We start from the raw sequence: 12166 nt of genomic DNA on the forward strand, positions 1-12166 counted from the left end.
ATGGATCTACTGTCTATTCTTGACATTATGAACATCTCTGATAATTCTTATCAAGACTGTGATATGCCTCTCTGTACAAAGCCCCTCACGAATTCTTCTTCGAGTAAAAGCTGCGTTCTTTCGGGGTGGCTGAGCCCAGATTAGAACAAGCGATGTCTGGCTAACGCATCCACTACTCTGAACATCTCACTCGTGATTCGCTGCCCACCACGAGTTACCAAGTCGAGTTCCACTGCTGGCGGCCGAGACTGTCGCTGTCAATCATGTTCCAGAAGAGCTCGCTGCAAGAGGCTACGGAAACTTGGAATAAGACATCACTTGTAGTCGGAAAACACTACTGTGTTGCTGCGTGTGGACTCCGTCATCTGATTCGCAGAAGGTAACACAGTGAAATGCTCCCCTTAATATCGTGCCGGACGGCGGCTAAGAAATGATTGCTTTTGCCGCAGAGACGTTTGAGCCCAACACCACACGAGTAAGATCGGCTAGACGATGATTGCGATCGGGGACCAAACCGCTCTTATTCAAATGGATGACGCGACGCTTTCCCCACGACGGAATCTGGCCAAGTCTTCCGCAGTCATTCTTGGAAGGTTGAGACAAACCAAATCGAGGGGGTCGTTTGTGATACGCGAAGATTCCTTCGTTTCAATTCTTTCCGTCGCGACTTCACGACAATAGTTGGCCAGGCTTGTTTTAAGATAGTGGGACGCGGAGTCAACATCGCAACTCCAATTTAACGATTCTAGCCCGTGCTTCTAGGGGCTCCGCCGCTCCACCAGCCTCCGATTGACAGATTGTGGACCCTGGGGTTAACGTTTCTGACGAGCAATACTACTACTACTACTGTAACTCGTCCTCATTCCCACGGGTGGCATAAAGTCAACGACCATATCTGCACCCCTGAGAATATTGAAGAAAGGACCGTGCTTTGAGAAGCTTGTGGTAACACTGTGCTCTCATGCGGTGCCTACTCCGCCGAAGTAGTCTTGGAGCCGGGAATCGGGGTTCTAAGTGAGACAACAAACACTTGCAGTCAGTAATCCTGGGTTGCTGGCATGGTGAGTACCAAAAGCGTCGACAGCGCTCAATAATGAATGATTCTCCAATAGCGCTGTCGCTCAATGATCGGATGTTAGTATTGTATCGACTACTTCAAACAGGTTCGCCGTGTTGGTCGGGAATGGCATTTGCGAACATTACGCTACGGCGGGCATTATTACTCACTAGTGCTCGCTAGATCAGCCAGCGATCTACATCAGAAACGAGAAATACTATACTCCTAAGCTTGGACGACGAGGCTCTGGGACACTCTTCGAGTACGCAATATCACCACATGCTAGAAAACCACCCAACAGAGATATAATGCGACGACTGTAGGGCGAGGCATACCCATATCGCCTTGCTTTACAGTCCTGCAGCCCACGGAGTATATTCCGCCAGCGTGCCAAGCCATTTATCCCACGCAATGGCCACTCTGAAGTTGTCGGCCGTTCGAATGGTAAGCCTTGTGTCGTGAGCTTATCTTCGTCCACGGAGGAACCGCCGGCGCTGTCTTCGGCGGAGGCTTAGCTTTCAGAATTTATGGGGCGAGAGAAACATGTGGCTACCGTACTGAGCCTCCATCAAATGCTGTTTACACACGTTTACGATTATGTACTGCGCGGTCTGTGCAAAAGATCTACTTCGTATCGGGTCCCATTATGCGCTGCCACTAGCGGCTCGACGCCGTTATAAACGGGGTTGCGTAAGAGGAGAGAGAGTTTCCTTGGGGGTCATCCCAGTCTCAGACATTTTTGCTTTTGTCGCTTTTCCTTTCTTCTGAGGACCCCTCTCGTATATAAAGCCCCCCAGTGCTTGCTGCTTTCAAGCCCAACAGGCGAGACGGCGATACATGAGCATATCGAAAGACATTTAATCAACCAAAGCGAAATCATTTACACAAGACAACAGAATGCGTGCCTTTTGGAAAGCACCTTGGATGAGATCGAAAACCAGCCTAGGCGACGACCAGCGTGATCATTTGCTCTCTCGAGACCGGGATGCCGATCAGATGTCACAAGAAACTCCGACACAGACCGTCAACCCCCAAGAGCGTTACGTTGGCTTTGGTATCGGCGGCTCTGGCAATATCCGCAAGTTCGACTCCATTTGTTGATGTAGATATTTGTATGCGTTTGTTCTGACGATTTGATTAGGGTGAGACCGCGTGGTGCGGTTAAAACAGCCGCTGAAGCAAAAGATCGGTGAACCTGGAATGAGACGAGAAGGAAGGAAGAAACACGTTGAAAAAGAAGAGACGGGAGTTCTAGACTCGAGGGGAGTATTTGAAGGAGAATGCTGTACTTGTTTTTAATCTCGATGGAATGCTGGGCGGGCACCCATTCTTTCCCACGCTACCACTTCTTCACGTACCACTTAGTCTTGAGAGACAGCCCCTGCTGGTGACTCTACTGTCTGTAATGAGCATATATTCCAACTTACCAAGCCGCCAATTTATCCAGCTGCGAAACGTACTATGCAATTTATATCTGCCTTGTTCAACTGTCCGCATTCCGGGGCGCCTTGTCTAGGGAGTATTGTAGATTGGCCGGTATAATGAAGCCTTGTTTTCCTCGAACTGACATAAATCAAGGATACGGCTGACCTGAAGTCCTTCGTCATAGATGCTCCTTCTCTGGTTGATAATTGACGTCGACGAAGATGCTGGGTTGTGGATTCTCCGGCGTGGATATCGTCGCGAGGGTGATCTTGACCCGGATTGTCATGCGAGCCCCAGTCGCGGTATGCAGGAATCTCGTGGACTTGCCCAGGCCTTATAAATAATACAAGGCACGTATCCGTCATTCCGGTTCTTCTGTTCCTCGTACTTCGTTAACCTATCCGGTAGGGGGCCCGAGACGACTATCTCCCGGTCTTGTTGGAGCCGTTGTCTCTTATGATTGTTCTGGTTTAGGGGTTTGCTGCCGTACTGCAAGTATGGCATTACTTTCGACCTTCTCACGAACAATGGCGTTGCTGGTCTGCTTCAATGCCTGGGCTACGGCTCAGGAAGCCCGAATCGCGTTTATCCCTGGCCTTGATTCTATCCTGAAACCAGAACATAGTCCTCCTCAGCCGTCGTGAGTACTCTCGCGTTATCACCCAGAGCTTGCAATAGCATGGTAACTGACTTGCGAAGAGGGATTCCCTTTACGATTCAGAACTACGCCGCGCAACCATGGCATGAACTAATTAACATCACCCACCACGCGAACCGACCGGCCGCGAACTGCGCCGCTTCCTCGGGATCGTCGAAGTTCTGGTATGAGGAAATCGAGCACAACGGCCAGTCTTCCTTTCTTGTCCCTGGATACAAGGAGAACTACAAGGTGTTTCGGAATGTGGTCAAGGATTATGGTGCGGATAATACAGGACAAGCCGATGCATCATCGGCTATTCAGCAAGCGATCAGAGGTAGGGCTGCACGTTTTCGACTTCAAGGGCAAAACTGACAGTGAACTAGCCGGTCCTGCTGGAGGTCCCGCGCGAGATGCAAAAGCCATGGGGACAACTGGCCAACCAGCCATTGTTTACCTACCCGGGGGTACATATCTAATGAAAGCCGCCCTACAGCTTTACGTCGGGACAGTCATCATTGGGGATCCAACCAATCCCCCAATACTGAAAGCAGAGCCCGGATTTGCTGGTGACCATATGATATACGCGAAAGATCCAAATTTCGGCGGAACGATTAACTTCTACATCGGTATCAAGAACATTGTTTTTGACTCGACTGGCCTGGATTCATCCTTGCCCATGACACTTCTCGACTGGACTGTCAGCCAAGCGACTCAATTGAACAACGTTGGGTTCAATATGCCTGTTGGTTCTCAGCATGTTGGTCTGACTACTCAATACGACTATAATAGCAATATCATTATGGTAGGACTACCAATCAACACGTGAGCTACGGAGTTAACGTTGATAGAATGACTTACGGTTCAGTGGAGGAAACATCGGTATGAAACTCAGCGGGCAGCAATGGGTCTTCAAGAACATTGTCTTTGAGGGAACTACTACAGGCATTGTTACCGGAGGGACAGATATCGTCCTCCTAGGTTGCCAGTTCAACAACGGCAAAACCGGCATTGATGCCACAGGGACATCCGGATCTCTGACGGTGATTGACTCCAGCGGTTCGGGATTAGAGAATTTCCTCGTTTCCAGCGAATCCACTGGCGCCGGTAATGCAATCATCTTGCAAAATATCCAGAATACAGGTACGACAGTGAGTCTCGGTGGGAAAGCCGTCGTAAGCGGGAGCATCCTTGATACATGGGTGCATGGAGATATGGTAAGATATTACAGTCTGGGTTTGTGACATTATTAACATCTATAGTATAACCCGGGAAACGCACAAATGCAACGAGTCAATGGTCAGATGGCGACGACATCACGATCCCCAGCTCTTTTGAGTGGAACAAAATACTTTACCAAGACTGCCCCAACATTCCAGGAATACTCCAAGGACCAGATTCTCAACATCAAGTCGGTACCCGGCAGACCGGTCTACGGAGACGGAGCAACCGATGATACGCAGAACATCAACGAGATCCTAGCAGAAAACGCCGACTGCAGCGTTTTCTATTTTCCTGCTGGGACATACATGGTCACAGATACGATCTTTGTACCGTCTGGAAGACGCATCGTCGGTGACCCCTACGCTTCGGTCATCAGTGGTGTAGGTGCCAAATTCCAGGATGCCGCGGCGGTTCGCCCCATGGTCAAAATCGGATACCCTGGAGACGTAGGTGTGGTGCAGGTTAGCGACATGTTGTTCACTGTTGGGGATATCCTTCCTGGCTGCAAGATTGTAAGTCCTTCTAGCCATTGACGCTCCAAAGCTGACCAGAATTAGGTCGAGGTAAACATTGCTGGCTCGAAACCTGGTGACGTCGGCTTCTGGAATACTCATATTCGCATTGGCGGTGCGATTGGAAGCAAAGTTGAAAGCCAGTGTACAAGTAGCCCGGACAAGTGCAAAGCAGCCTGGGCTGCTCTTCATCTCACGAGCACCTCTTCTGCGTACATTGAAAACATGTGGGGATGGACAGCGGACCACGACCTTGACGGCAGTAATGCACAGACAATCTCCACGGGCCGGGGTCTCCTTGTAGAAGCAACTGCTGCTACCTGGCTTGTCGGAACAGGATTTGAGCATCACACGCTGTACCAGTACAACTTTGAGAGCGCTCGCAACGTGTTTTCCACGATGCAGCAGAGCGAATCGGCATACTGGCAAGGACCTGGAAACATGTTAGCCCCTGCGCCGTGGCAGGACAATATGATCGCCAGCGACCCGGACTTTTCGCAATGTGCCGCAGATGACGCCTTGTGTCGCATGGGACTTTTCGAGCGGATCCATGCCTCGTCGAGCCTTTTCCTCTATGGCGGCTGTAACTGGGTGTTCTTCAACAATGGCGGCCCTTGCAACACGACCACTGGAAAGTGTCAGGCAAACGCAATTCAGATCACGGACTCGTCGGGGGTTTATTTGTACGGGACGAACACCAAGAGCACGACCAACATGGTGCTGAGTGAGAACCAGGTGATCGCGACGGAGAATGAAAATGCCGGTGGCTGGGGAGGAGTCATTGCCGCGTATCTGTACGCCGTTTGAGGTTAATACTCTCCAACAAGCGGTGGACGTTGAATGATGCATCCCACCCATCATGCTGTCATATTGATATGACAAGCTGACAGTACGCACCCTCGGGAGTGTTGTGGAAGACAGTTTAGGGTTATGGTCCACGGTTACCGCGACGGGCGGGAGCTGTGGGACTTGTAAAAAACAGTATATATTAGATTCGAGATAATCAATACTTTAACACATATTTAGTCGTTCGCAAGAGAAAGCAAAGTCAATTTGAAGATAAAGGCTTCAGGCAACCTTATCGACGATTTGCGTGGTGACGCTGTCCCTCTTTTGGGCCGCGAAGTCCAGGGCTCCTTGCCTTGGCCGACTCTTGCCAACTCAACATCGCGAGAGACAGATCCAACACCTGGGCTCAAACCGGCCAACCACGTCATTCGGAGTGAGACTTATCTCCAATAACCCGGTGCGATTTTCAGATCCCGACGGCTTCCCAGTCGCAGGTGCCTCAATTCATGTCGGGCTCTTTGACGGGTGGCTGGGCTCGGAGGAGGCTGGCAAACGCACCCATAAGCCAACCGCCTCGCTTTCGACCCCAGCACCGAGAGTTTCTCCTCCAATTCCACAATTCCCCAGATCATCTGTCATTTGACTTTCTTGACACCTTCGGCTCTCCGTCGCCAGAGCCAGAATCTGTACCTGGGAATGTATCTTGACTGCTGCTGCAAGTGAGCTCCCCCGCATACATTCCTCGGCCAACCCCGCCGCCATGCTTGCCTCGGGGAATGTGAGTTTGAGAACAGTCAGCTGTAAGTACCTTGTCTTATTGGAGCCTAATTATAACGTAATTGATTCGATCGAGCGACTAACACCTACCAGCAAGCAGACCACAGCTGTTCCGCACCGAGTCGCAGCAGTCCGCCGCTGCTTCGGACGACTACTACTCCCTCTCCAGCCGAACACCCACCAGCCGTTCAGCGAGCGGCGGCAGCCGAACAACAGTTGTACGATATGCGACACCGAATTCATACCCCGTATCGGCCGCTCCATCACCAGCTGTATCTCGAACGCTCCTTGCCCCGCCCACTGCTGCCCGGCGAGCGGAACACAGTCCGATCCGACCACCCGAACCGCGAGAAACGTTCGTGACACAGATCGACAGCTCAAGTCAGTCTTCTGAGAGTAAGAAGGCTCAGCTCGGTTTATCGATGGACGGGGCTGGCGGCGAGCCCGTGCGGGACAGCTATGCGGGGCGCGAGCCGACGCCGGGGATGGATGACTCGCCGTACATTCGCTTTGCTATTAACCAGCTCACCAGGGAAGGAGAGGAAGATGACCCCAGGAGGTCGGAGGAAAGTGGATATGACTCGACTCCCGCCGATCGTCTGGTTTGGGATGGCAACTTGGGGCACTTTGTGCGCTCGGTGACGCCTGCGCCGCAGCAGCAATTGCCGCCAGAGAGGGATCCGCAAGCTTCAGTTGATCCGGAAGCATTTGTTGCCGTTGAGCCGCCGGAAGGGAACCTGATTTATCCAGCGCTGGACTTTGTGCCTATTGTGCTTCGGCCGTGGGCGCTGAGTTTAGCGATCTTCTGCGTGCTGTTGATGATCGCGGGCATTGCATTCAGCAATGTTTGGTCAGAAGATCACCAAGGAATCTGGGGGTACGATGGACGGACAGGTGGACGGTACTTCGTTGTGCAGTTTCTCCCGCAAATCCTGGGGATCATAATCACGATTATGACATTTGTCATCCAGGCCGCCGTGTATCGCATAATGCCGTTTGCGATCATGGCGTCAGAGCGCCCTTACAAGAAAGTTTTACAAGGCCTGCCAATTGTGCCAAAGAACTTCTTGCTACCGGATTTGTCGCATTTCATGCATGGGGAGGCGATGGTCGGCTTCTCGATATTTACGATTTGGCTGTCCAACTTCATCGCCGTGCCCCTACTTAGCTGCTTGTTCCAAGCAAAGTGGTACATCATAGACGGTGAAGGAACTTGGCGCTGGGCTGCAACGAGAGCTGTTGGCTGGACACTGATAGCAGTCTACGGTCTGCTCGCGTTAGGGCTTCTGTCGCTGATGCTTCGGTTTCTACGCACATGGTCGGGGTTGATGTGGGACCCTGTTTGTATCGCAGACTTGATCACCGTCATCCAGCGGTCGAATGTACTGCCTGGCTTTGAATACACAGAGGCTGCTACGGACGTGGGTGAGGCGCTGAAGCCGAGGACACTTCGATTGGGTTATTGGCAGCTCTCTCAAGGACGCCACCCGGAGATATTCTACGGTATGGGAGAGGCCGGGGCCGCGATTGGCAATCCTTCTCTTCATGTTCCGCCTAGGAACCGCCGAGAGCAGCTTTCAAAGGTATCGTTTGACGCTGAAAAGCAAAGTATGACAGGAAAGGATGGCTCTGAAGAGCTGTATTCGCCAACTGTTCGGTACCGATGGGCGCCGTGGTTCCTTCGAAAACCAGCCGTTATTGCCTGGACAGTCATGCTATGTGCACTATTCATCGCATTTGTTGTCGTCAGTTTTGTGAACGACGGGGTCGCGGAAGGGTTTCCTCCACACTTGTCGACTCGACCATCGTCGACCGCATTCTCGTCCTCCAACTTTCTGTACAGTTTCATACCGGCGTTGATTGGAACCTTTCTATTCCTTGCTTGGCAGCACATCGACGTCTATTTCCGTGCGCTGCAGCCATATGTGATGCTGTCATCCCCGGAAGGTGCCACTGCAGAGCAGAGCCTGCTACTAGCGTACCCATCTCTTCTTCCTTTCGAAGTCACCATTGCAGCACTTGCGAACAAGCATTATAAAGTGGCCTGGGTCTCTTTCATGAGCGTCGTATCCGCAACCATTTCAATTCTGGCCGGCGGGGACTTTATCGCCCTTACCTACGAAGAAAACACAATCAAAATAACGCCTCTAATGTCTGCTTTCTACGCGATTGTGGTGTTCTGCGCCGTCTATATGGCCTCTTTCTTGGCTATCTGGCCCGGACGCCGGCGATATCTACCTCACGACATCAGCACCCTGGCCGATCAAATTAGTTTCCTCTACCAAAGCCCCATGCTCTCTGACAAGCTATTGCGAGAGCCACGCAGCAAGACGGACCTTGTCACTCGGCTTGTGATCACCCCGCCTGGTGACAAAGATTATCCGAAGTACGGCTTCGGCATCTACGTGGGTCGCGATGGAAGGGAGCACCTGGGTATCGATCGGTTTAGTCGACCGGGCCGGGCTGATATGCTGATTACGACGAATTCGATGAAATAATGTTTCTTTTATGATTGATGATGAGCATATGATAAGACGCTCCGAGCGCATATAATTATTTACGTTGCTGGCGTTTAATGATAATCAGATAATATGATATGTGATATAGGTTCGGTTTATGATGATTCAGGTCCAGGACTATGGGACCATACCATGTTATATTAGCATAGCAAGGCGTTTTACAATTCATGATATACTCTCTTCCCGTCTTCTCATACTCTCTTGACTGTCTCTTAGGGCTGCCGCAATCACGTTCCTGTCCCCACGCGCCACACGTGACTCGGTGCTGCGCCTCGCCCCCAATTGGGATGACGAGTCATTCTTCCTTTTCCATCGGCAAGGCAACAGGCTGTAGGATGGGCACCGACCGTGGACCCCGTCCATCAAAGAGTTGTTTTGGTTATATACATCGCGATTTTGTAGCCTAGGATGGTTTATCCCGGGCGACCCAGCACCGGCTGTCAAACATGCCGCACGAGACGCATCAAAGTACTACTCCACCTTAGACTAGGGAATACGGCTAACTACGGTGCCAGTGCGATGAGACGCGTCCATATTGCAACGCCTGTGTGCGCTCTGGCAGAGACTGCCCGGGGTTTCCGCACCCCCTGGACGTCGTGCTGCGGCCTCAAAGGGCATTTAATCGCAAGAGCGCCATCACAAACACAGCCACAACCGTTGTGGCTAAGTCCCCTATAGTGAGCGACAATGTAGAGACGAGCTCAGACACTTCGTCTTCTTCCGAACTTTCTCCTCTGCCCTGCTATCCTGTCTCATCGGGGTCCGTCATCTCCCCGCAGGTCCCTGGTGGCTTGTACCTTCCCATGGAGGATACGGTGACCGCGTTATTCTTCAACTCGTACATCTATACGCCTCGAGATCCATTGATTCGACCGGGGTCAATGGAATTTCTTCCCCAGCTCTACGCCGCGGCTCCATTTGACTCGCATCTGCGTATGAGCGCGCTGGCTGTGGCGTACTTTGGGGTTGCTGCCTGGACGCGCCAGGAGAATCTGCTTCATTCTGCGCAGCAGTGTTTTGGGACGGCGCTTGCGCGTACTCGGCTTGCGCTGCAGGGTGATGTTGAGCGGGATTATGATGATATTCTGATGACGCTGATGTTGCTTTATATTTTTGAGGTAGGTGTTGACTGCCTGTTGCCGTTTCGGAAGTGGGACTAATGCGTGCAGGAATTCGTGTCTATCAAAGAGAACAAGCCCTCGCCGAAAAATCACTTGCGAGGCGCTATTGCTCTTATTGAGAATTGCAGCCATGAGCGGCGAAGGTCATACCTTTCAGATACATTAACGAATGCCATTCAAGGAGAAATTGTAAGATTCTTTAACTGTTCCATTCCTGCATATGATCTAACAAGCTAGGTACACTCCGCCACCGACAAACGATCACCACTGTTCCGCACACCCGCTAGCTGGCCTCTCTCCCCCGGAATCCCCGAGCTCGCCTCATCCCGCCTAATGATGATCGCGCCACCACTAGTGAAGCTCCGCGAGCGCTGGGTCGAATTCTCGTCTCGCGCCGACACAACAGATACCGAAGAACTCAACTCGATCCTCTCCGAAGCCCGCAACCTCGACGACCAATTCACAGCCTGGACCTTCTCCCTCCCAAAACACTGGTACCCCATGCCAGCATCCTACTTCCCGCAATCCGTCCGCGACGCAGGCGCCTACCAGGACCGCTGCGACTGCTACACGGACGTCTGGATCGCCGAGACCTGGAACAACTACCGCACCTTCCGCCTATCCATCCAGAACATCATCTACCGCTGCTTATGTCTTTTACCAAACCACGAAGTCGAGATCGAGGCGACTGTCGAAACAACCCGCGTCCTGGCGGCCGATATCTGCGCCAGCGTACCCTTTTACCTGGGGAGCCAGACGGGCTCCATGACCATCACCGACAGCCGGGTCGAGTATCCGAGCGCCGAGGCAACGCCGTCACCTCACAAGGGCGCGCAGTTGGTAGGTGGATGGTTCATCAGGCCGGCGCTGGATGCGCTTTGCTCTGTGGAGAATCTGCCGGACGATCTGGTGGAGTGGGCGAGGGGGCAGGTTCGGCGCGTGCAGCATGTATACACAGCTGGGCTGATTCATTAATTTCACGGAATATACACTTGGCTATATAACATGTTACATAACGTAAAATAATGTCTAATAGAGATTCTACCATAAAGTAAAGTTTCCACGAGGCACTGGCTGTTTCCATGGATCGCTGACCCCCCGGTCCTAACGTTATCTCCGGCCATGACACAGACCACGTGATCTAAGTCTCCCCATCTGAAAGTTCCATGTCAGCCTTCCAGTCTGTTCCTGAATCTATCCTCATATCGTCTTTGCAGATTCACGCGCAATTGCATCTTCCACTGGCGTACTTATAGCGTCTCGCAGTTCTCATCCTCGAGCTTAATCAATTGACGATCGTCCTCCTTCTTTCGCATCCACTTAGCGCCCGCAAGAGACACGGACTCGACTCAAGACAAACAGAACACCATAAAGAAGCAAAGACACCGTCCACACAACCAAAATGGTCCTCTCATGGTTCCGCACAAGCGAAACACCGCAACCCTCCACCGCAGACACCACACCCTCAATACCAACACAATCAATCCCCGAAACCACGTCCGCACCCACGCCCACCCCCGCCGAACCCACCTCAACAAACACGACCAAAGACACAACCGAAGACCTCCCCAAACTCTGGAAACCAGACACCAACAAAAAACTCTTCTTCGGCGGCGCATTATTCTTCGCCTTCTCGCTGCTCACAACCCGGCGCGCCATGGTCCGGCGCTTCAACGCCTCGATCCCGCCATACTATACGTCGAGCATATACCACAAGCCCGAGGTAAACGGGGGCATGGAGGCATTTGAAGCCCTGAACCTGGCTACGCTCAATGTGCTCAGTTTCGGGATGATGAGTAGCGGGGGAGTCCTTTGGGCGATGGGGATTAATTCGCTGGATGACATGAGGCGGTATGTGAAGACGCGCATGGCGGGGGGTGAGGGGGCGTTGAATGCGACGGATGAGGAGATGGAGAAGGAGGTTGAGGCGTGGGTTATGAAGTATCTTGGGAAGAGGATTGAGGGGGGGAAGTTAAAGGGGTTGGACGAGCCGGTTGTGGAGGAGGGGAAGTCTACGTATTTTCCGCCGAGGAGCTGAGGAGGGGAAGGAAGATATTGTACGATATTTCATGGGATGGGATGGGATGGCGTTATTTGGCGATGCG

General features: G+C 52.1%; 3 protein-coding genes across 3 annotated transcripts; all 3 read left to right on the forward strand.

The window, feature by feature from the left end:
- The first annotated feature begins 66 nt into the window (after window positions 1–66).
- Window positions 67–2490, forward strand: BDW74DRAFT_149585 (uncharacterized protein). Its single transcript, XM_073723915.1, has 3 exons — window positions 67–379; window positions 450–2139; window positions 2199–2490. Exons 2-3 carry the CDS (start codon window positions 1955–1957, stop codon window positions 2248–2250), a joined length of 237 nt encoding a protein of 78 aa, XP_073585494.1. The 5' UTR covers window positions 67–379; window positions 450–1954; the 3' UTR covers window positions 2251–2490.
- A 489-nt stretch (window positions 2491–2979) lies between these two features.
- Window positions 2980–5662, forward strand: BDW74DRAFT_189930 (glycoside hydrolase family 55 protein; the record flags this gene model as incomplete). The annotated part of the gene is made up of 6 exons (XM_073732080.1): window positions 2980–3122; window positions 3161–3456; window positions 3506–3924; window positions 3971–4336; window positions 4382–4855; window positions 4901–5662. 6 exons carry the CDS (start codon window positions 2980–2982, stop codon window positions 5660–5662), a joined length of 2460 nt encoding a protein of 819 aa, XP_073585495.1.
- Window positions 5663–6404: 742 nt separating this feature from the next.
- On the forward strand, window positions 6405–12099 carry BDW74DRAFT_166920 (DUF3433 domain-containing protein; the record flags this gene model as incomplete). Its single annotated transcript, XM_073726617.1, has 6 exons — window positions 6405–6444; window positions 6515–8826; window positions 9720–10058; window positions 10110–10250; window positions 10299–10975; window positions 11439–12099. The coding sequence occupies 6 exons, from the start codon at window positions 6405–6407 to the stop codon at window positions 12097–12099; spliced, it is 4170 nt and encodes a 1389-aa protein (XP_073585496.1).
- Window positions 12100–12166: the final 67 nt, after the last annotated feature.

This window comes from Aspergillus multicolor (genome assembly GCF_047715735.1).
Source record: "Aspergillus multicolor strain CBS 133.54 unplaced genomic scaffold BDW74scaffold_7, whole genome shotgun sequence".
Taxonomy (NCBI): Eukaryota; Fungi; Ascomycota; class Eurotiomycetes; order Eurotiales; family Aspergillaceae; genus Aspergillus; species Aspergillus multicolor.